Source organism: Anticarsia gemmatalis, chromosome 8, assembly GCF_050436995.1.
Source record: "Anticarsia gemmatalis isolate Benzon Research Colony breed Stoneville strain chromosome 8, ilAntGemm2 primary, whole genome shotgun sequence".
Taxonomy (NCBI): domain Eukaryota; kingdom Metazoa; phylum Arthropoda; class Insecta; order Lepidoptera; family Erebidae; genus Anticarsia; species Anticarsia gemmatalis.
In genome coordinates, this window is record NC_134752.1 from 444,377 (window position 1) to 468,543 (window position 24,167).

The 24,167-nt window shown below is 37.4% G+C and overlaps 6 protein-coding genes across 8 annotated transcripts; 4 read left to right on the forward strand and 2 right to left on the reverse strand.

The window, feature by feature from the left end:
* The first annotated feature begins 113 nt into the window (after positions 1-113).
* Positions 114-5,036, forward strand: Nup75 (nuclear pore complex protein Nup75). The gene is made up of 9 exons (XM_076117037.1): positions 114-298; positions 492-1,193; positions 1,566-1,688; positions 2,029-2,238; positions 2,558-2,667; positions 2,958-3,175; positions 3,580-3,798; positions 4,078-4,177; positions 4,419-5,036. The coding sequence occupies exons 1-9, from the start codon at positions 224-226 to the stop codon at positions 4,627-4,629; spliced, it is 1,968 nt and encodes a 655-aa protein (XP_075973152.1). The 5' UTR covers positions 114-223; the 3' UTR covers positions 4,630-5,036.
* A 79-nt stretch (positions 5,037-5,115) lies between these two features.
* LOC142974602 (oxidized purine nucleoside triphosphate hydrolase-like) lies at positions 5,116-7,805 on the reverse strand. Its single transcript, XM_076117038.1, has one exon. It carries the CDS (start codon positions 7,693-7,695, stop codon positions 7,192-7,194), a length of 504 nt encoding a protein of 167 aa, XP_075973153.1. The 5' UTR covers positions 7,696-7,805; the 3' UTR covers positions 5,116-7,191.
* Positions 7,806-8,812: 1,007 nt separating this feature from the next.
* LOC142974862 (ecdysone oxidase-like) lies at positions 8,813-15,315 on the forward strand. Of its 2 annotated transcripts, none has more exons than XM_076117431.1 (4): positions 8,813-9,036; positions 11,908-12,052; positions 12,458-12,588; positions 12,863-15,315. In XM_076117431.1, the coding sequence occupies exons 2-4, from the start codon at positions 11,911-11,913 to the stop codon at positions 14,471-14,473; spliced, it is 1,884 nt and encodes a 627-aa protein (XP_075973546.1). In that variant the 5' UTR covers positions 8,813-9,036; positions 11,908-11,910; the 3' UTR covers positions 14,474-15,315. The 2 variants fall into 2 exon arrangements, with proteins under 2 accessions (XP_075973546.1, XP_075973548.1); XM_076117433.1 differs by lacking the exon at positions 8,813-9,036 and adding an exon at positions 11,207-11,312.
* A 105-nt stretch (positions 15,316-15,420) lies between these two features.
* Positions 15,421-16,700, reverse strand: LOC142974865 (uncharacterized). The gene has a single exon (XM_076117436.1). It carries the CDS (start codon positions 16,678-16,680, stop codon positions 15,421-15,423), a length of 1,260 nt encoding a protein of 419 aa, XP_075973551.1. The 5' UTR covers positions 16,681-16,700.
* A 2,019-nt stretch (positions 16,701-18,719) lies between these two features.
* LOC142974840 (uncharacterized) lies at positions 18,720-21,826 on the forward strand. Of its 2 annotated transcripts, none has more exons than XM_076117394.1 (4): positions 18,720-18,895; positions 19,469-19,586; positions 19,996-20,170; positions 21,098-21,826. In XM_076117394.1, exons 1-4 carry the CDS (start codon positions 18,834-18,836, stop codon positions 21,283-21,285), a joined length of 543 nt encoding a protein of 180 aa, XP_075973509.1. In that variant the 5' UTR covers positions 18,720-18,833; the 3' UTR covers positions 21,286-21,826. The 2 variants fall into 2 exon arrangements, with proteins under 2 accessions (XP_075973509.1, XP_075973510.1); XM_076117395.1 differs by having other exon boundaries at positions 19,996-20,164.
* Positions 21,827-22,289: 463 nt separating this feature from the next.
* On the forward strand, positions 22,290-24,135 carry LOC142974529 (uncharacterized). The gene is made up of 4 exons (XM_076116928.1): positions 22,290-22,493; positions 22,951-23,121; positions 23,643-23,753; positions 24,063-24,135. Exons 1-4 carry the CDS (start codon positions 22,305-22,307, stop codon positions 24,105-24,107), a joined length of 516 nt encoding a protein of 171 aa, XP_075973043.1. The 5' UTR covers positions 22,290-22,304; the 3' UTR covers positions 24,108-24,135.
* Positions 24,136-24,167: the final 32 nt, after the last annotated feature.

A 24,167-nucleotide genomic window follows, 5' to 3' on the forward strand; every position in this document is an offset into this window, starting at 1 on the left:
TATAATTTACTATTCTTTAGACGATTTTTAACCCTATGCTATTAATTTGTGACGAATATAACAATATGGCAACTTATGTTCCACAGATAACTATTTACTTGTTGTCAGTTGCCTGTCTAATTTTCGTATTCTGAAAGGAGGGCGAAATACTATGAAACGGTCTTTACTTTGGCGGTTCTTGTAGTTTTTACAGTGTTATTCTACATTTTACAACAAAAGGAATATGAATCCTCCAAACTTTGCATTTGGTGCCGCTCCAGCTAGAGTAGTTAATCCAGGCAGTACAGCAAAAACATTTGTAAGCTATTTATTATAAGCTAGGTTATGTTTGTTCATAGAACGAAATAAACAAAATGTTAATAACTAGATATAACTAAACTTGCTCGCTCTTTTCAAGCTTCACAACAATCATTAACATTAGGCTGTAGACTGCAGAGTTCATAAAGGTTTTGTATACTTTACACCTAGTAATTAATTTATTTTGTACGCAGGTTTTACCGGACAAATGTTTTGAGAAGCACGTTGGTTTTGCCTGGGGTCGCGGTAACAAGTTTATTCTATACCCACGAAGTCAAACGAGGAACGAATCACCAAACGAGTCGCCAAATGTTATTGAAAACAGGCTTGTGAACGTTCGTCAAGATATCGCACTATTTACGCCAATTTTACGGAAACTGGTTAACGAATCTAATGGCACATATTTGTCGCTACAAAAAGCTGCAGAGGCATCAAAGACTACCGACAACCAGGTCGAATTCCTCAAACTTTCACGTCAATACCGCTCCATCATCCGAGTTTGTATGGAAAGTTTACAAAAAGCTGCTGAACTAGAAGCGAATGGGGTCGAAAAGAACACTATACTGTCCTACATCACGATTTTCTATTCTATAGAATGTATTTGGCATCTTTGTGAGATACTGTTCATAGACAGTATTCCTGGTGATGTAGTGTTGCCATACCTGCTAGAGTGGGTGAGGTTCCACTTCCCCTGCCATGAGCAGACAGCTGCCATGTTGTTGGAGGAGTGCGAGAGAGGTGCAGAACACAATGCTGACTATTGGGACACTGTTGTGGGCATGATCGTGCAAGGAAGAGTGGATGTTGCTAGAGCTCTGTTGAAACTACATTCTTTGTCTGAAAGCAATGAATTCAGGCTAGTTGATAATTCGTTGAGGAGTATGCCTGTTTACAGTGTAAGTTTTATGAGCTTTTATATTTATTTCATCATTAATAATTATTGCCAGTAGTATAAGTAATCATATAAGCCAGTGATCATAGTTTTGAACCTAAGGCAAGAAACATACATAAGACATTACAAAGTTATGTGTGTATTAGAAATAATCAGCAATTGTTCCCCTGGCAGTGAAAATCATTAATCTTATTAATGATACCATGCATTATGGAAAGTTCAAAACAAGTTCTTGAAGGCTACAGAATCTTCTACTATTTCAGTTTTAACCACCTTTTTTTTTGTAGTGGATGAATTCAACAACAACAAGTAGCATGTTTTATATATTCTCAATAATATACTAAACTTGTTTTAAATTATGTATGTGTTTTTGCAGGTGTATGGAGGTATATCTACTGGTGAGTTTCAGTTGTTATGGAAGCACTGGCAGGCTGAGTGCAGGTCTAAACTCAGCAGTGGTGTGCTAGCTTCACAACACAAGCTAGAGCTCATTATGAAAGTAAGTGTCATTATACTTAAGCTCTAAAGTGGAGAGGATAACACTGCAAAACTTAGACAAATAAATTTAACTATAATTAGGCAATAATCAGCAAGACAGGCTACTATGTAAGCATATAAGAAGGTACTTAACAGTGGGAGGACATAGGCTAGAAAAATAATAAGAATAACACTTAATTTTAGACAGTCAAAGACTATCTTTATTAGCTGACAAGGCCATACTTATTGAGCATAGGCTACATAAAATCAATACTTTATATAGGAACCTTAAACCATAAGAAAAAAGTTCAGTAAAAAAGGTAGTAATATAGCATCATTAATCCTTTTGATAACCATTTCAGCTAGTAATTGGTGACTACAAAGCATTCGAGTCCATCCGTAGCCAGTACTCCTCATGGTTCGACCTGCTCGGCGGGTGGGTGATGTTCACGGCGCCGTGGTCGCGTCGCCATGAGCTTGGTGCTGCCGCCAATGCGTGTGCCAGCATGGCGCCCGGCAGATCCAAACTCGATGATATGGTGCGGGCTTTGCTTGAAGGAGATTTGCATCAGGTAATATGACTTTTCATGAAAAGTTTCACTGTGGGCGGTAATGTATACGTCTGCTAAACACGAGGTCTTGGGCTCAATTGCCGGGCAGTGCTATTGGAATATTCATAATAATAGTTTCGAAATAATCCAGAGTTAAGAAAAGTGCCCTGTATATGGCTTAGTAATAGGCTCATATTAATAAAGGCGAAAAAGGGTATTTTTAAGACACCTCAAATTTCAGTTTAATGTTATGAAAGCATCCTATTATGATAAGTATTCTTCCTAATAATATTTTGTTTTAAAACAGTGCAGTGTAAATCATCTATGTTTTGTTTAACAGTTGATCCATGAGGTCCAGCAAGTGTCAGACAACAGTTGGTTCGCGACTCACCTCACAGACATGCTCTTTCACTGCGGCAAGCTCAAGATTTTGGACAAACAACATATCAAGTATGTTAGTTACATTAGTTTCTTGAGTTTGAACACACTTTTTTGTATAATGTATGGCTGTTTTGGGCTCTTGGCAATCATAAACCTGTATTTTCCAGCTTCTATAGTCTTATAAGTCCTTAAAGGGTTAGGGTTGCCAGTTCTGAAAGGACAAAGCCTTTTTTTTATTGTAACACTACAAAACTAAGTTTTAAAAAATTGTGCTGCTCGGCGGTACCAATACAAGTAAAATTTGCATAAATAAATAAATACTAAATAAATAACTAAATACTTATACCCTTCGGTTGCAGTGTAACAGCTCAGCTTCGTGAAAGTCTTATATTAGAATATGGTTGTCTTCTAATGGAGCACAAGTCTCTTTGGTCTGTTGGACTGTCGTACCTCGCCACGGTCCCACCAGAGGGGCTGCGGAGAGCTGAACTTATTCTGGAACGTATGCCGGTGGACACGGAAGCTAAAGCTATGAGGATAATGGCTGAAGCTAAGAAACATGGCCTTTCTGGTGTTGGTGAGTAGTTGATTTTAATTTATACTAATTACTAAGTTAGGGTGAGTTTGGGAGATGTTTGTTGCATAAGTGGGTGGGTGTCTTTCCATAGAAGTGGAACTGGAGAACGCGTAGTGTACCGTAAATCTATCAATGGTATTGTTTTGATGTGGATTGAAAATTTGGAACAATTCACAGTTCAGTCTACACTACTCTGCGGAGTTTAGCTTTCAAATTCAAAATTTTACGACGTTTGATGATGGTCTATATCGAGTTGTCGGATTCAAGTGTAGTAAATTGTCTTATTAGAAGTAGAAGGGAACATTTATTTCGTTGCAAAAGTTTTGAAGGTGTTTAGTTTTGTCGCGGTAGCGTGCAGGCTCGTGTACGTTACTCTGTATAATAAATAAGCAATAATTCCGCAGCATCGTCAGTGTGCGTGTGCATGTGCTCGCGGCACCTGGTGGCGGGGCGGCTGGGCGCGGCGCTGTGCTGGGCGGTGCGCGGGCGCAGCGGCGCGGCGTGCGGCCGCGCGGCCCACGCGGCGCTGCGCCACTACGCCGCCGCCGCCGCGCTGGCCGCGCCCGACCTGCTGCTCACGGCTGGACCTGCTGTTATGCTGTCCGAGACACTACTGTTCCTAGGTTAGTGACATTTTATTTATTTATCTATATACATACACCTGAAGGTTTAGAAGAGTGTTGTAAAATAAACCTGCGTTTCGCCATTCGCAATGTTCACCCCATATAATAGAAGGTAAACCCCCATACAATATTTTATGTCATTTGTAAACTCAAAAAACTTTTATAAAATTGATTTATAGTCAATTTACAATTTCTTAATTAAAATTACTCTCAATAGACATTAAATGCGACTTTTGAGAATATAAACTTATGTGTACCGATTTTTTATATATTTTTCAGGTAAATACTGTGACTTCCATCGTCTGTACAAAGCTAGGGAATTCAAGAAAGCCGCCAATCTTCTAGTCTCCTTGATTACATCGAAAATTGCTCCCGACTAGTGAGTATATGAAGTTTAAATTTATTTAACTTTCCTATCTCTAAAACTATGTTGATAACTTGATACCACAAAACAATTTAATTTAATTTCATAGTATAGCTTTAAAAACATACATTAAAATAATAAACTTTTATCTCTCGAATAATAAGTTACCTGACACTTAACCATTAAATTGCCCATAATAAAATAATGTAGATCCAAAAGGTTATTCATAAATTTATAGACTTTTTTTCTGTTTCAGTTTCTGGGAAACCCTATTACTAGATACACTACCGCTTTTAGAATCAGACGAGCCGAACTTCACAGCCAACGACACATACGAGATTATGCTCTGTCTAGAACTTAAATCTTCAAGTCTGGACGGCGAGAAGGCAGAGCTGCTGCGACTAGCGCTAGCCCGCAACCTCTCCCGCACTGCGCTATTGGAAGGCGACGATACGGGCGAACAATGATGACAACGGTTTCAAAAGAAATATTGTCGGTTGCGGGTTCAAACGACAGCTCGAACGGTGTAATTCCAAATAGTTGTATGTGCTACTGCGTAAAGCGTGGGCTAAACTTGTCGGGAGTGTGTGAAGTACGTGGCATTTAAATTTGTGTGTGTGAATATAGTAACAAGTTAGTGCATAGAAGGTAAGGAGTGCCCGTGATAGAATGTAAGGACTAGTCTTTTTATTCTATGTCACTAGTACAGAGTACTCATTACGTCTTGTATTTATTTCTTGACCTGTTGCTATATTCCGAGACATAAAGTAAAATAGCGCTGTTAGTGCTCGAAACTAGAAATAACTAAGAACTGTGTGATATGTGAGTGTATAATGTATGTAGATATAAGATCTAATATAAGTATGTGAAATCAGATGCTTGTTTTAATATAAGAATTAGGTATTATAAGTTTTATACTTATCTGATAATAATGTAATGTATTTTCTTACCGTATATCTGATCATCCCATTATGCTAAGATTTATTAAGTACTGGTCACACTAGATTGGATGATCTAAATCTAAGTATAGGATGCATTAGAGATCAAATTGTTGGGGACATTATGTCGCTAGAAACGTCGGGTAAAGTGGAGCGTGCGACGTTGCCTGACTTCGTACGTATAAGTGCTTGGCTAGACTGAACACGCAGGTGCGGGAATGCGCGCCCGCGTGTCCACTGCGGACGCTACAACGGGATTTCATATGTTTAAGTAAGTCGCGTCGCGTCCGCGCCCACACCCGCGTGTTCAGTCTGGCCAAGCCCTTAGTAGTTTCACTTGGGTTGTTTAAGTCGCGCGATATAAAAAGCGAAATCTCTAGACTCTGCGTTCGTACATCGCCGATGTTGTGGCACATCTGTCCACCTGTTTATTCATGACTATAATGTCTACGACCATTATGCGTGTCAGACACGTACAATTTACTCACACTGCCAATTAACCAATATATGTCTTCAGAAGTTTGAAAAAACTGCAAAACTTGCTTTAATAACATACATTCTATTTAACAATGTAACAGTAATTGTAAAATATTCACAACATTTTGTATGTTTCATTAAATTTTAGTACCGAAAAATTTACGATTTTTATTTCAGTACCCATCAGACTACTTGCGAAAGTTAATGATTTATGGGTGCCACAAGATGGTCTGCAGCGAGGAGGTAGGCCATAATAGGGGGTAAGATTTGTTGAAGGGATGGCCAAATACAACCAGCAAATGAGGGATCTAGAAACCCAGGGGAAAGACTTTATTCAGCAGTGGAATATTGAATGTGACTTATTGATCTGAGACAAGGACTTTTTATTCAAATGCTTTATTTACGAATTAACACCAGGCATCATTCCCTTTAAGTGCGAAGAGCAGTGATAGCCGAGTGGTATGAGTTGACACCTCCCACGCAAGTGGTCGCTGGTTCGAACCCGAGGGAACACACCAATGACTTTTCGAAGTTAAGTGTGTATTAGAAATAATTATCACATGCTCCAACGGTGAAGGAAAACATCGTGAGGAAACCTTGCATGCCTAAAATTTGTTTAATACATTAATTGAAGACATGCAAAGTCTCCAACCCGCACTTGGCCAGCGTGGTGGACTCAAGGCCTAACCCCTCTCTCATTACGGGAGGAGACCCTTGCCCAGCAGTGGGACATTAATGGGTTAAATTTATTTTATTATCATTCCCTTTACATTTAAAACATTAACATTACAGACAATAAATTGGTTACCTATTTTGAGTATCAGATAGAAAAACAGGGATTTTGTTGCATACACAATTTGAAACACACAGCAACAACAATATAAAATTTGATGAATTGAGAAGAAACACAAATTGGAATACAGTGTGAATCCTTACAAGATTAATAAATAGATTTCTATTGTAACTGATATGTTGGCAGTCATAAGGTTAACATTTAATATAAACAGAAAATCATACTATAGAAAATTAGAAACAACTATCAGATCTTTGGACATTAATAATTTCTTTAAATAGGTACCAATTCCTGTGTACTATTTTCTCTTATTTATCAACAGCTACCATAATAAAAAAAACAAATTGGTCATGTAATAAAACAACTAACAAGTCTCATAGCTAAGATTTTACTAAGAAAAACTAACAATCTTAGTACCTTCTGTAATAACAAACTACTATTCACTAAAAGTTCTAAGAACCCATTTGAAATACAAGAACAGGTATAATAAAACCTTATCTACAAAGACTTGATACTGTAATTAATGTAAACATCCTGGGTCAAACAACAATATTGTTTAGGTGTCTAAGCAATTTGATACTTAGTGACATATCACATAGGTAAGTTTAATTTCTAAGTTATGACCTACTAAATGCAAAAATAACAATCAAACAGCCTGAGGCTTAACAATTCTAACACTAATTACTAAATTGTACACAAACAGGAATAATTAGCACTTAAAAAGAATGATGTTTATAGGCTTAACTCAATAATCACATATTGATCACAGCTTACAGTAATCAACTACTTCTAAGATAAACTTCTATTTTTGAATTGTTCGTTTATGATTTTCTGTTAGCGTAAAATGTTTCCATAGACTCGAGTTCCTCAATTTTATAGTTTAAAATTTTGTCGAAGCCTTCATAATGAAAATGGCCAAAGAAAAGCTTGTTGCTCAGCATATAAGGGAACCATATCTTGTCATCAGGCCACATATCGTTAAACGGGACATTGTCGATAGAAAACCATTTCGGGAGCATTTCTTCCGTCTCCTTCGGTGTCCCTTCAAAAATATTTGTAGAAAATACTCGCACGTCCATCAGCGTTGGTTCCCCTTCAAATGTAAACTCTAGGTGTGCGATATTCTTCAAATCACTTGTTTTAACATCCACACAACATTCCTCTTTTAATTCTCGAGCTGCAGCTTCGATAATTGTTTCGTTTGCCTCCACTTTGCCGCCAAAACCGTTCCATTTGTTCATCCCGAATCCGCGCTTTTTGTAGCCTAATAATATTTGATCCTCGGCTCGTATGAAAACTAGGGTGTACAGTTTCTTCAGCAACATTTCTGCTGAGATGTTTTATTTCATAAAATATAAATAACGTGCGTTTTATTATTATTGAACGTCTATTACAAAACAGCAGTCGCACACACACTTCATACAGGTGACAATGACACAATAACAAAATTCGGTACGTCAAATGTCAATACCAAAGTTAGCGTTTAGATTCTTCATAAAATATTGCATGAATGACATCGGAGGTCTACGTTTAATTACACAACGTAGGTTTTTTTATTGTTGAAGACTGGCGAATCCGGGTATAAATATCCAAATATGTACATAAACAAAAATATATTTTAAACAAAAAAATTAAAATATGTTTTACTAGTTTCGGCATCTACAAAAATTTCAATGTGTGTACCGAGTTTTACTCAACTGGCAGCAGTAAAAGTTAATAAAGTTGAAAGCGAAAAGTGCTAAAAGCGTAATGATATTTTCTCAATCGACATGCATTGTGACCTATAGTTGCAGTCCGATATCGATCGATTGAATCATTTGGTTAATCGCCTTTAACAACAGCTATTAAGTTTATAGCCCTTCTAGTCTTGGTCTAATAGCAGCTGCAATCCGGCGCCTCAATGTAAGTAGGTCAATCGGAGCCAATACAATGTTGATTACTGCGTATGTGATTGCTCTCTGATTGTTATGCCGGTCAACGCGTTCGATGATAAGAGTTTTTTGTTACTTTTAGACTATTAGATAAGAATAAAGTTACCACCTCTCACGGAGGTGGTATTTGGCAAAGCAGTAGTGTCAACATCACGAAGTCTCAGGTTTGATAATCGGGTAGAACCAATTGCTATTAGGTATTATAATTAGAATATTTATTCGCAAGAGTTTTTGGAGTTTGGTAACGTCTTCATAATAATAGGATCTTATCCTTTTGAGATCAAGTAGTAGTTTGCGAAAAGTGTATTTCATACACCTCCATTTACATCTTAGTGTTTCTGCTTATCAAGCGTCGTATTAATACAGAAGTAAGTAAATAATAAACACAGTAGTACCTAAGATAGGTAGAATACGATAACAATAACGTAGTAAACATTGCATTAGACTACTAAGGTTATCTGTTTACCTATCAAGACGCTTGACTTATTAAACTAAGTTAGTGTATTGAGAAGTAACCGTGTCGACGGCCGGCCGGAACATTTTCTGAGCCGTAGTTTAGGTAGAAGGATTACAGTGCTTTTACTTATCTTATTTAATGTGTATCACGTGAGTTTGTTTATAGTGTGTGGTGATGTAAATAATATAATATGTGTGGTGCATTTAGTTTTGAATAAGAAACTATAGATCATATAGACTTCGGCCCGGTTACTGTGAGAGTTTTAGTTTCGTTTTTGGGTAGGTATCTTGCCTATAAACCATCGGTAATCTACCTAGATATAAATATAGATTAATAAAAATCTATACTTTTCCAATCCACTTCTCGTGGAAAATTTGATTGCTTTTACCCCGTACAAATCTTATCTCATCAGTTGCAAACATTTTCTCAATTTGGTGCAGTTGTTCTGAAGTCATGCGCGTACATTATACATACATACTATTACATACATACATATGATAATAACAGATAACTAGGTAATGTATGTTATACTATCAATACATAATAAATATTGGAATGTACCTAAATATGTTATGTGCGTAACAACATCCTTTGCGAAATGTTTTGCTTAGACAGTACCTAATTACCGGTTTTAAATTATCGCGACTTGTACACACATTTTCGACCGTGTAAACATTTTTCAGCACGACTGGACTGACCTCTCCTTGTGGCACGACTCTCTACGCCTGAGATTCACTACGAATAGCTTCAAAGTCGTTTGTAATTTAGTCTGTACATCGATACACAAAACTCACGACATCTTTTGCTTTCTAAAACACTTTCTTGTGTTTCAGTTCTTTGGCGACACCTATACATAGATAATAATATAATGGTCCACTTTCCCAGTAAGAGTAATCTGTGCAATGACGTGTCTTTACGATAAATCAGATTATTACAACGATATCGTTAATATTGATTAATTGTAATAATTAACCCACAATTCATAATTTTATCAGTTCATGTATTTGTGAAACATGATAAAGTTTAAGATTAAATAAAATACACGATTAAAAGGCATTTTTTTAACTTTTACGATAACAAATCGCGAAGTTAAGGAAATATTACATTTTGTAAGTAGGTTAGGAGGGTTCGAAGCCAACAAGTCAACTTTGTACGGTACGGTTGAAAACGGTTCAGACAAAACAACGACATCGTCCTCGATTTCCCTCAAAATTCCTCTTGCCTTATGATTCTTTTTAGGTTTGTTGCTGTTTCCAGACACACAGAGCTAAGTGGCACGTGCTATTAATATGGCCGTGGGTGTAGATTAGATATACAGTTGTGGGCTTTACCACAAATTGGTCTTTTCCAAACCTATTAACTGCAGTATTATGTTTACTAACCCGTAATATACAGAGTGAAACAAAAAATACATAATTTCTACTTGAGATATAATGCTGGTGGAATTTTTCACAGCTTTATAGAATATACTTAGTAAGGCAATAAGGACAGGTAACTAGGTATTTAATAAATCTAATAGGTTATAAGCCATAATTATACATTTTAAAGTTATAAATAAATAAATGTATGGTTAGTGGTCAAACCAGGTGCAGTCTCAAAGTGTTTACCTTTGAATTGCTTACTAACTATTATCATAATTGACAACAACCGGGTCAATTTACTACCCAACGTTCAAAGCAAATATAACTAAGCGACCATCCATCAGAATCTAAAGAATATCCGTGCTGTAGGAAACCTATCCCGGATCCTTTGAGGGCCTTTCAATCGCGCTATAATAACACAACATGACATAAAAGTTTTGTTGGTTCTAGATTATTTTGCAACAGGAATATTACTCTGATAAAAAAAAATGTTAAAATGCATTTTGTTAACACCTTGTACAATAATTCAAACTAATCCATGCTTTCAAACTTTCCATACTAACATAAAAAGCGAAAGTCGGTCTGTTACGCTTGCACGGCTAAACTGCAGAACCAAATTTGATGAAATTCAACATGGAGGCACTTGTAGGGCCGGGATCAAACTTTTACTTTAATTAGGCTACTTTAATTTGAAAAATTATGCACACACAGTTACTCGCACCGCTCGGTAGACGACCAGTGAGTTAAGTTAAGTTAATCTCAGCGCGGACATATCACGGTTGGATGCTCGGACAGTAGTATTAGCTATTTGAGTTGAGCGTCTCCGTGCTTTGAACGGCGTAAAAAGTCGATCTTAGTTTTTGTCAATTAAGATAACAGTCGTTAAGCCATGTCAAAGACCTCTGGACGTCTTGAACAATTTTGACACTAGGTTGACCACTAACCATACGTTGAATGAAAGAATTTAAAAAATCAACCCTTATTTGTTTAAAATAGGGGATGCAAGTTGAAACATTGTTCGCGAGACGAGTAGCGCGGGTCAGCTTGTATTATATAAATTCTTTATCAGATTACAGTACATTAGCGTAAATAATACACTTATTATCAATATTATCTCACTAAGTAGTTAGTGGAGGGTATCGCTGTTTGTTGAACGTGTCGATTGTAGGCCGTTAATATCGTGGTAATTACATGTAAGTAAATATATTATTTTCACCTTTTTACTAGAATAAAATGCAAAAAGATTTCAAGTTTAAAAAGTGCCATATTGCAGGTTATAAACTATTAATGTGCCTCAACAAAATTATTTCTTAAGAGTAGGTAACAATTGATATCTTTTAGAAAGTAATTTAAGAAAAATCCTTAAGCCCCTTATCTGTACAGAGTAAGCAATGATTACGGCGCTCGCCGGTGGGTAAATAATCAGAATTCATCCCAAAGATTAATTACCGCTTATTAGTAGTTGAGCTGAGTGCTTTGGGGGCACCATAAAAGTTAGTCCCGGTTGTTCAAATAAGTAAGTTGCCGTTACACTAAAGGCTTGAACAACTTTGGCACCGGTAAGCATACAATATATAAATCTTACAAATATTAAATACGCAAAAGTTTGGATGTCTGGATGTATGTTTGTAACTCAATCACGTCAAAACTACGGGACAGATTTTGATACAAAAATAGTATGCAGATAGCTTATAATCTGGATTAATACAAAAGTTACTTTCTATCTCGGAATATCTTTTAACCTGGATGAAGTTACGGGCTGATGTTGAGTAAATAATATATTTTCAGGAGATGAAGTGCTTCCCGCACAGCTGTCAGGTGTACGGAGGTGGTGCAGCTGGGTCTGCCTTCTCGAGCCTGGTGACGCACCTGCTGGCTGCCCAGTGCCTCCTCACCGAACCCTGGCCCAAGGACCACTCTTATGGACTTACTAGTAAGTTACAAACAGATAACTGATGCACTTAATTATTATTTTCACTACCTATACCTACTGTTTCTTATACTTTACGGTGAAGGCAGAGGTGTATGAAAATAGGTGATAGGTGTCAGCATCCGACCTAATTAATTCAATGATTACATTTAAAATTCACCTTTTCGCCTTTTTCATGTAACAAAGGAACCTATTACAAAAACATCTAGTAACATTACTACAAACAATTATTTATAGAATGTGAAAAATGTTTGTTTAGTGTGGGAATTGGACCGATTCTATTTAAATACTAAATTTAAATTCTCTTTTATAGTAGTCCAATACAAATACAAAATCCGACTAAAGAAATAGTAAAAAAATATAAGTTCATATTATTATTTCGACATTAATTGTGTTAATTGTAACTAGATGGCGACACATTCGACTTCATCATCATCGGCTCAGGCGCAGGGTCTGTGCTGGCCAACAGGCTGACTGAGGTGGACAAATGGAAGGTGCTGCTCATTGAAGCTGGAGGTGACCCTCCCATGGAGAGTATTGTAAGTTAACTTTTAATAAAATTAACCCATGAATGTCTGCCATTGCCGATCAACAGTCTCTCCTCTTGAGAGAGTTTAGCTTTTGAGTCTAACACGCTGGCCAAGCGCAAGTTAGAGACTCTATATCTTAAGACTGTTTCAAGCAAGGTTACTTTACATTTTTTTTTACTGTTAGAACTAGTCATAATAAAATCTTTACCAACAAACAGATATGGGAATACTCTGTTTTTTTTCCTTACTCATGTTATTCAGGATATTTCTCTTATGATTACAGGTACCCAACTTCTCGGGCTCTACACACAAGAGTCGTAACGCTTTTCAATACTACACAGAGTTCGACGAGAACATCAACAGAGGAACGAGTAATGAGCTGTCTTACTGGCCTCGAGGCAAAGTCCTCGGAGGCACTAGCAGTATCAACGGCATGCTCTACATGAGGGGCAGCCCTGAAGACTATAAACCTTGGCACCTAAAAGAAGGTGATGGCTGGGACTGGCCTACGTTGAAAAAATACTTCAAGAAAAGCGAAAAAATGGTCGACCCCTTCATTCTTAACAATCCAGAACTTCGAAAAGAACACGGCACAGAAGGAGAATACATCGTTGATAAACTAAACACCACCCACGGAGACTTTGTTGACAAACTAACGAAGGCTTATCAAGAATTAGGATTAAAATACTTAGACGATTTAAACGGCCCTACACAAATGGGTGTCGGTGTACTCAGAGGAGGGAACAACAAAGGAAAGCGTGTGAGTGCCGCCACAGCCTTCTTAAATCCTATAAGAGAAAGAGAAAATTTGTACGTAATGAAGTACACGTATGCGCATAAAATAGAATTCGATGAAAACAAGAAAGCTAAAGGAGTAAAAGTGAGTCTTTTGTACGGCGATTCCGAAGTTTACTTTGCAAGTAAGGAGATAATCGTTAGTGGAGGAACAGTGAATACTCCAAAGTTGCTAATGTTTTCGGGCATTGGACCGAGGAAGCATTTAAAGGAAATGGGTATTGAAGTTGTTAGCGATTTGCCTGTAGGTAGAAATTTACAAGACCATGTTCGTATTCCAATCCCAGTGACATTGGATACAGGAGCTGAGCCAAGAGGTGAAGAGTTCTGGCACAAAGCTGCTGCTCAATACTTAATAGATCAAACAGGTGCTCACGCCACGAACTACGACCAGCCTAACATTAACGCCTTCCTGTCAGTGCCTGATGGTAAAACTTTACCTGATGTCCAAATAGACCACAACTACTTCTTACCAAACACTTCTCACGTGCCCTCTATGTGCAAAGATATACTAAATTATAAAGACAGCATTTGCAAACAGCTTACAGAATTTAATTCAAAGAAAGAATTGTTATTAATCTATGTTTCTCTTTGTCGTCCATATTCGAAAGGTGAGGTACTATTACGCGGACCAAATCCTATGGAACATCCGAAGATTGTCCCCAAATACTTTAGCGATGCGAGAGATATGAAGACATTTGTGGAAGCTGTGAAAAAAGTAACAGAGATAGTTAAAACAGCGACTTTTAAAAGCATGAATGCTGAACTGCAAAGAATTAAGTTTGAAGGTTGCGATGACTTAAAATTCGAGAGCGATGAATATTGGGAGTGTATGGCGCGAACTGTAACGTATCACGTTTATCATCCTGCTGGAACCGCTAAGATGGGGAAGGCTAGTGACCCCATGTCTGTTGTGGACAGCAGACTGAGAGTGTATGGAGTGAAAGGCTTGCGGGTAGTAGACGCCAGTGTTATGCCAACGATCCCTAGTGTTAATATCAATGCAGCTGTAATGATGATTGCAGAAAGAGCAGCTGACTTCATTAAAGAAGATTATATGAATACTGATGAAAAGGAAACCACTAAAGATGAATTGTAAATCTGTGCATAAATGAGCGCTATGACAAAGAGGAATCCACTCGTAGGTGAACTCGAATTGTTTATTTTATGATTACTTTAAGTATTAGGGACTTTCGCAACAAATAGCGATAGACACAATTACAACACTAGAAACAGACACAAATTAGTAGGTCCCCATCATCGTTTACACAAGGTGCACAATTCGTTTGTAGGTCTCGGCATTCGTTTCTTCAACAAGCTTCCAAAGCACATCATGGATTTACCCCTGCCAAAATTCAAAGTTGCTGTTAAGGAACATCTCGTTAGGAAAGCTTATTACAGAATTGATGAGTATCTAAACGACAATAGCTCTTGGGATTAGTCGCTCGCTTGATTAGGATTCTTTGAAATTAGGGAACTTTGCTATAAATTGTATAAACTCAGTAGCAGTAGGTCTAAATATTGTAAAATATGGGCAATTAATGATGCAAATAGGTGATGTTACGTACAATTTGATGTTATTCATAAAACTGTCACTTTTTTCTTTTATAATGTTCACAACCAGTGTGCTCACTTGCTGCCCATATTCTTATTATCACATGCTAGTAGGTGCTCCCAACATACGGTATGATCAGAGACTAATAAATAACCTAGCTATGTTCATTTAACTTAATTGACGTTTAGTCTATATCGCTGATTGTTGGCAGCTCCTCGCATGATCAATTATTGTATCAACCACATTGTAAAACTTTTTGGCGATTGAAAAGAGTGGCCGTGAGTTTCTCGCTAGCTCTTCTCATAAGGCTCTACCCCCTTTCCGAGCTAGTGGTAGATTCAGTAATTGTAACGACTATCATAAGTGTCAATATTTGACCTAAATGAATAAATGATTTGATTTTGATTTTGATTTTGATTTATTGTTACAAAAAGACATTAATACTAATAAAAATGTTTAAAATATATTTATATTCCCATTTCATTTATTTATTACTTTTTGTCCACTGATCTGGCGGACGATGTTGCATCGTCGGTCTCACTGTTGGCTTGTGCGAGTGCTATCTGACTACCGACGTCTTTCAGCCGGTACCTCTTCTTAGTGCGGATCTCCATGCCGATCCTGTCACACAGTTCCACTACACTATCTCTCAACTCCATCGGAAGGTCTCTAACAATGACTTCCTTCAACAAATTGTGCGTCACTTCAGGTTTCACGCGATATTGCTCCTGTGGCTTTTTAGATTTCTTGCATAATTTCGATTTAATCTTCCTAAATATTTTCTGTATCTCGTCTTTAGGCCCTCTGTTGTACAAATAAATCATTGTCTGAATGCAAAAACAAATTGACACGAGTACAGCACATATACCGAGTATGCAAACGCTAATGGACATTAAGGCACTTGCCACACATTTAGTATAGTCGGAAGTGTCTAGTTTTATGTAAGGATAGAGTTTGCCAGTAATGATATCTTTTATTAGAACAAGATTTTCGGAAATGGTCGTACAGTTCGATTTGAGTCGTATCTTCAGTTCGCTTATTTCTCTTTTGATTGGTTCAGTGACGACCCCGAGGCCGGTGCTAATTATATAAACATCACTGAGTGTCAAAGGTTGGTCGAGGTCTCTACAAATATTGCTTTCAGGCACATACGCAATGTTTGGGAGTTCAGAATCTGGGTTTGTACCACAGGCTGGTGCACTGATACATTTTCTACGAGTTTCATCAAAGAACGGTCTTCTACCCGAATATTTCAGATCACATTTGACTGGTACACAACCATTTAAAACATCCTCGTCTAAAGAAGTGCATTCTTCAATCTTCTTATCTTTATATACCTTAAGATATTCAGGTAATATCTTATTATTCAATTTTGTATTGAAAGGTAGGTTCACATCGAATTGTATAGATCTTTTATTGCGTCCACATTGGAAGTCTATAGCAAAACTACATTGACCAATTTGATCGTGTGGGTACAGCGTTGGATATACATAAATTAATGTTTCTCTTCGCCTTGGAAGTACAGATTCGATGTTATCTCCGAAAACACTTTCTGTACAACAATCTTTATAGGGTTCTTGTTCGAGAGAGCACATCTTTGGCCAAGAGCGTACGCTGCAAGGGTTCCAGCTATCCACGTTTTCAATATCAATATAAAACTGTAATCCGACTGAACCTTTTTGTATGGGTAATATACCTGTGCCTAAAACTGCAACATGAGATAGTGCCTCGTGTATTAATGTAGTGGACATTGTTAAGTATATCCAAGCGATTAAATAAATATACATCTCGCGAGAGACATACTCGCTCTATTTTTGACAGATTGTGACAACTTATACGACCAGTTGTCAAAGATTTTGATGAAGATGCCATATGATTTGATATATCCAGTAATATTTTGAATGCCAAGTCTTTTTGTCTGTCCCGCTTTCGACATGGAAGTATGTATAACTAAATTAAAAATCCGGTATTACACCAAACTAAATGGAACGAACAGTAGATATGCAAACAAAGTCACGCGAGTCACAGGGTTCTGAATAGATTCAAGAAAATTATAACTATATAGATTTGGTTAGATTTTGGATAGAATTCTGTATATAAAATAACTTATATAAAAATATTATGTACTCTCGTAGAGAAACAAATGATTAATAAAGTTAATATTTGGTTATAGTTAGTTTATTATAATACACAATAACATAATTATACTCAGCATTAAAATAAAATCAGTCTTCATAATTGAAACCGTGCGTTCGCGTCAGCGTCTCGCGCACAAATGAGATTGGCGCGACGGTGGCGCCAGCGGAGACCGCAGCAAACTTGATTTCCCGCGCGCCCGACCGATAATTATAGGAAATTGAAGTGGGAGCGAACGTCGACCGCGCTCCAGCGCCGCATTTAATTACGTATGCTTAAACTACATTAACACGAGAGCTTATAAGAACGTTTAGAGTGACGACACGAATGTGGGTACGAGGGGAACGTATTATATGCATACGAAACTAGGTACACATTGTCCTAACTAAAATTATTCGTTAGTAAGCCATTTATTTATCTGGGTGATTGGCAAGAAATGGCCGAGGTAAGACACCGGTGGGAAATTTTGTACAAAATTTTCCATATAGATATATCAAAGCCTTCGACTGATAAGTCAATCTATATTTTAGTATATGGCAATGTAATAAAAAAGTAGTCGAACGTTTAAATGCACCCAATTAGGTATATTTCGAAATTACTTGTACAATATTGTACATGCATACGTCATACGCACATAATATCACAACTTTCTCTCATAGGGGTAGGTAGAGACCAAAGAAGTAGAAGTTTATGTAAGTATCATAAATAATTATCACTTGTTAAATAATTACATTGGGCACTGGACTTTTGGAAAGAAAAGTTGGCTTCATATCAGAGTCAGAGATTGATTAGGCTTTGCGCTGCGCTTGGTTAGTGGGACTTAGAAAATTTATAAGAGCGGTTTTTTTGTGATGTTTTCCTTCACTTCCAACGGAAGTTATAATTAGTTTTAACACATACCATCGAAAAGTTTTGCCTAGGTTATGGAGCTTTTTCAAAATAACATGCTTTCCAGGAAAATGAAACATAAAGATGTCCGCCTAAATGGCCCTTTTACTTACAAAAGAACCCTTCAAAAGCGTAAACTTAGTTTTAGAAAAATCCGTTCGATTGTTTGATCCAATATCGTTCTCAAATGAACGTGAACTCAGTAGATTTTCTTACAAAAACTCAGAAACGTTGAATTAAAACTTTTTAATTGCAAGTTCCTTGTTGCTTTGATGACGGTTACACCATCTTATATTAAAAGACTTGAGTGAACAAGGAAATTGGAGAGTAAATGTTTGAGTGTGTTCTGAGCAGTTTGTTTCACCATTTTTGGATTTGTTTTGTTGATTAGAGCAGTGATAGCCAAGTATACGATGAGTGGGACCCAATGAATTAATATCTTTTGAATACCTGTATTGTGCTTAAGAGCAAAGTTGGCACAATCATTATACTGTTACTGTTATTAATATTTACAACAGAAAATCAATGGAGAATCTTGGAGAATCAACAGTTTTCCAGACTCTATCTCTTTAGACCATAATGATAAAATCTTGTTCTAGAGGTAAAGGAAAACATCGTGATGTAAACTTGCATGCGTGGAAAAGGTTTCGGGAGGAGACCCGTAGACAAACTCATTGCACTTCTTTACTATGCGCATTCAGGAAAAACAAATGATCCTTTTTGAAGTCAGAAATGAAAATACCATAGAGCTCGAGACGAGCTGACATTAAGACAAATCACATGCAAAATACACCAAACTACCATTTCCAACTACTTCCAATAATTCAGCAATAATAATTTTTAGGTTAAAGACACACTGCAAATTAAATAACTGTTCAAAATGATGAAAGTACACCTGCCCAAAATAAGACGAGATCCTAAAGAAACTGAAGATTTGTGCAAGTAAATATGTTTTATTTTTTATCCCACTGCTCGTTCGCCGCAGTGGTTAACGTGGTCACCTTGCCGCAATAACCAAAGCGCCGCGTGTGGTTGGACCAGATATCTGTGTGATGAGCACGAGTATCTGTTCTGAGCATGGTTGTTAATTTATCTATATAAGTATGTATTCAGACGTATATAAGTATGTTTATCAGTTATTTGGTTACAATAGTACAAGCTCTGCTTAGTTTGGAATCAAATGACCGTATGTGAGTTGTCCAATGATATTAACTACTTATTTATGTATTTAAAAGTGTATCAATCTGTTATTTATTTATTTCATACCTCCTATACAAAGGTGTATAAGGGCGGAATTAATACCAAAGGCATTTTTGCTATCTGGTTACCGTAGTACAAACATTCCCTAGTTTGATATTAGATGGCTGTTTGTGAGTTGGTAGTTAAGGATAACTTATATACTCCTAAATACATAGGTACCTATATGCTTAAATTAACAACAAGATGGCAATAATATAATTGTAATGGTAGCCGAATGGTAGAATATGACATTATTATGTAAGTAATTATTTGTAGATGTCGACCGGTCTGCAAGAGACGTCGAAGAGAATGGCGAGGTCAGATCCAAGAGACCTCTGAGGAACTACTGCTTGAAAGAAAACCTCTCCCGCTGTGCTTCAGGAGATGTCCTACTGTAATTTATATTTATAGTAACTTTTGTAGTATAATTTCCAACTGCCGCGAAGAACTGGATTCGAATCCTGGGCTAGGCTAGAAAGTTGTTCTTGAGTTTTTTTTTCTACCCCCGTATCTCAGGAAGCGCGTTAAGCTATTGGTTCTGAACTTTTTCACTTGTCCTGTCGATCCACGCCTATGAGACTGATAGAACGGCAATAGTATTGTGCACACACTAAGGCACTAGAAATAAAAGCCTGCACAGCCGGCTGGTTTGACATTGCCCGCTGCCGTTTGACTACCATATCATTGACTATCATAAGTGTCCGCATTTGACCAAAATGAATAAATGATTTGATTTTGATTTTGGAGGTCATTCCTAGATTAAAATCATTTAACCAACTATATTAAAATGATTATCCTTACAGAAAATCTACCCGAACAGTCCATGCCCGCTGTTCGGGCGGACCCGTCGCATCACCATCAAGGAGCGCAAGGTTATCAAGGACCCCGAGGTGGTGAGGGTCTGCCGGGCGCCAGTAGACAACACTGTGGAGACACCGTACCTCAGATTCGCTGAGATGGCTAAAGCTATGGGTGACGGTTGTTATTACACTTGTTTTTTTCATTTGATTGTCTATGTAGTGTATACGGCTGCTGATCATGATGTCGTAGGTTCGATCTACGGGTCGGACAAAATGCTATTGCGCTTTTCGTTTAGTTCCCGTAATCGAAAGAAACGAATTCAGAATTGTCAAGGTAGCAAGGTGTAACAAGGTTTTGTTTAATGATGTGTAAATAACATTAAGGTAATCATCAAACAGTAAGGTCTAAATACAACGTGTAACGGAAACAACGCACATCCTCAGACACCCCAACAAGAAAATCCTTTTTCATTCACAATTAATGCATCAGTATAATAATTTGATTATTGTAGATATTGTTTATGGAACATATTGTTTTTAAAATATCCCGCAAATTCTATGGTCACAATAAACCTACGCACTCACGCACAAGCGCACACGAGTAGCGCTGGCGTACCTACCTAGGTATCTACCTAAACATGACTTAAACGTGATTTATGAAGACAATGTCTACAATTTACTAACTTTCAAGTATTTCTAAACAAAAAAAAATTTTTTTTGGAAAGAAGTGGGATGGATTCAGCTACCGATTCTGAACTAACTAATTTCAGGATGTGCGTTAATTATGTTACAGGTTGTATACACAACTTTGAAATAGTTGAGTCATTGACCACTTGAGTTGCCCTAGATATTTAAACCACTCGGCTACTACTGCTCCTTTTTAATATTTTCTGTTTTCAATGAATTTGTGGTGGTGAAGGTGAAGTATCAGGCTAATCAGTTTCTTGACTGTTTTCAGTCCAGAAACCCCCTACATAACCTAAAAAGTACTTCCTACTAAATAACTTTCTCAAGTGTCTATGTGTTAGTATTTCTTCTTAGGCTAACTAAAAAGATAAACCGTTTTATAATTAACAATGTATAAAAACTATTTTGTTTGGTCCAGGTGCCTGGGGCGCTGTGCACGCATGTTGCGCATTCTGCGAGTGCGGCGCATGTTGCCCGTGCAGCGTGCGCGACTACGTGTTGCACGACGCCGAGCGCGCCGCGCGACGTCGCTCCGACATGAGCGAGTTTGACGCGCGCGTCAAAACTGACCACCACATCATGCGGATCATGTATAACAAGACTTAAAGCCAGTTTACTTCTGGTTTGTCTCAGATAGCTTATCTGCTAGCTAAGGTAACAGTTAATGAATGAGTACAACTGTCAAAATTCTATGTAAGCCACACAGATTCGTTTGGACACGTTCGGTTCGGCAATATTTATCGAATAACAAAACCGATTCGGCTCACTTGGTAAGTGTCGATTGGGTACGTCATGTACGCATATTCGGTTTAGCTAAACCGAATATGTATGTAGCAAGCGAAATAAGCTATCTGAATCTTCAACTTAAGCTATGAAACTGGTACTTAAACTGACATTATTTACAATTGCGTGGTATAAATAAAAACAAAATTGCAGGGCTTGGTTTCTAAAAGTTGTATCAATTATTACATTTCATCAATCAGTTCAGTGGTTTAGCAGTGAGAGCATAATAGACAGATTATTGCATGTAGGTATGCAATTTGGTATTGATTATTTGAAATGATAACAGATCTCTTGAAATAAAATCCTTGCCTTTATGCTGAGGTTGAATGTTGTAAATCTGATGGAGAACAAATAGCGAAATTAAATAAAGTTCAGAAGAGATATAATAATATGAATTGTTTTATTTGTAATTGTTGTAAAGTATAGTCTGAATGGATGTACATATAAGCATATCTTAAGATTGCTGCCTACATGTAGTCAATGTACTGTTTATACTTTGGAGTAAAATAAAGTTATAATAAAATCATTTAGCCGAGCGGCGCCGCTCGTGTTCAAAGTTTCTTTCCCTTTCAGTCCTTAGCTATTAGTTGAGCGCTACATTTAAAGTTTTATTGCCATATTCAGTCTTTAACTATCTGTCATTTTATATTTCATGAAATTTGGTACAGTAGCTTAGCTGTAAAATCGCAACGGCGTAGCACGATCAGAGAGCAAAATGACTACATAAAAACTTCAACCTATTACAAAAATCTATGGCCTAAAAAACCATAGACGTTGAAAGCCTACGTCATCTGCAAAACACGTCAATCCGATTTACAATATACAAATCAAATGCCGCCAAAATGTTTACGGTCAGTTGTTACGCGTTCCACCCCCTCATATTGAGGTTCGTGAGGCTATGGAAGTACGTCCAGGTGGTGTCCGATGTACTGACTTGTCTGCTGTCCATGTTATGCTGCCAGTGTGTGGATATGATGCCTGTTCCTGGAACTGACTCTGAGAACAGCGTGCCCACTGGACAAGTGTTCAGAGTATGTATAATTTATCAGCTGAGCTGCACAGAGAGGTGGCATGCGCGTCTCAAGAAAATAGTCAACAGTTCGAACCCGATGCATTAAAGTGACTTCTCAAAGTTATGTGTATTAGAAATAAATTATTTCTTGTTGGTACGGTGAAAGAAAACATCGTGATGCAACTTTGCATGCTTGAGAGTTCTTTAGAACAGTTCTTCAAGGTATGCAAAGTCTCCAACCCGCAGTTGGCCAGCGTGGTGGACTCTAAGGCCTAACCCCTCCCTCATTACGGGAGGTGACCCTTGAACATAGTTTGACAAAACTGAGGGCCGATTTTCTACCATTATCAATAAAATAGTATGAGAAAGTAGTCAGCCGCCTTGGTGCATTCTTTTTCAAGTTATTTTCAATGTTCATAAACTTCATAATATACTAAACCTGTAATCGCGCTATTAGTCTGATTTATCGTTTTCAGAGCCAGTTACCAAAAAACCAAGTAGATCCTGAAAAGGCATCAGGAGACATCCGGCGTCCACAGAGCATGGTCATAGACTACACTGAAGACACACCTGAATTTCAGACGAAACGCAAGCACACCTCGCAGTCTGTCCACAAGGATCACGAACTTCAAGGCATTGTTAATCCTGTAAGAACTGCCTCTGTGGCATGTTAATAATATATGCGACTGTCGTGCAGAGACCTCGGATTCAAGTCCCGGGTCGGGCAAAATGTTATATTATCCTACTTATATTATAAATGCGAAAGTTTGTGAGAATGTATGTATGGATGTTTGTTACTCTTTCACGCAAATACTACTGAACCGATTACAATGAAATTTGGTATGTAGGTAGTTGAAGACCCAGAATAACACATAGGCTATTTTTTTTATCCCGGAGTTCTCGAGGGGTTAGGATTTACACGGTAAAGGTTTCCACGCGGACGAAGTGGCGGGCGGCCTCTAGTATAATATAATTTCTGAGTTTTCTGCAATTAATAAAAGTGGGGGCTTAAAGTGAGTCCGAAAACAGAAAGATCTATCAACTTAAATAATCATGTTGCATCACTTTGCCGTTTATCATAACGACAGCCTAGATATACTTTGCAAATAAAGCATCATATGAAATGTGTAAATATTTTCGCATTCCGTTGTTATCTTCTTTGTTCAAGGTCCAGCAACGACTTAATGATGAAGAACCGGCGTCCACCTCCCGATACCAGAACTCAAGAGAAAAGAACATCATACCTTCCGTACACTTTGTGAAGAAAGTCAATAAAAAGGTAATCGCATTAATACTAATAAAGATACACTTGCTGCATCAAATCTTACGGGTCTATTAAAATTAAGATTGTTATTAAAACAGTTCTAGCAGAAAGGTTTCAGTGTTATTGTGTGCACCAAGATGTATGGATAGGAATTAACCTAGGGAAGTTTGTAACGTACGCAGCTAATAGCGTTCTTTGGACTCTACCTATCCCTCTAGAAAAGTTGTAATTTTTTATATGCATGTATGTATGCACTATGCATAAGTAAGCATTCGTTTTACATAACCAACCGTGAAATCTTAATAATGCATTTATCTCGTTTAGATGGAGTCTCAGTGCATGGACAGGATCACACCGAGTAATTTTTGAATCATTTTCAAAAACTGGACAATTATTGGACACGTCTTATAATAAAACTTGACAGGTATT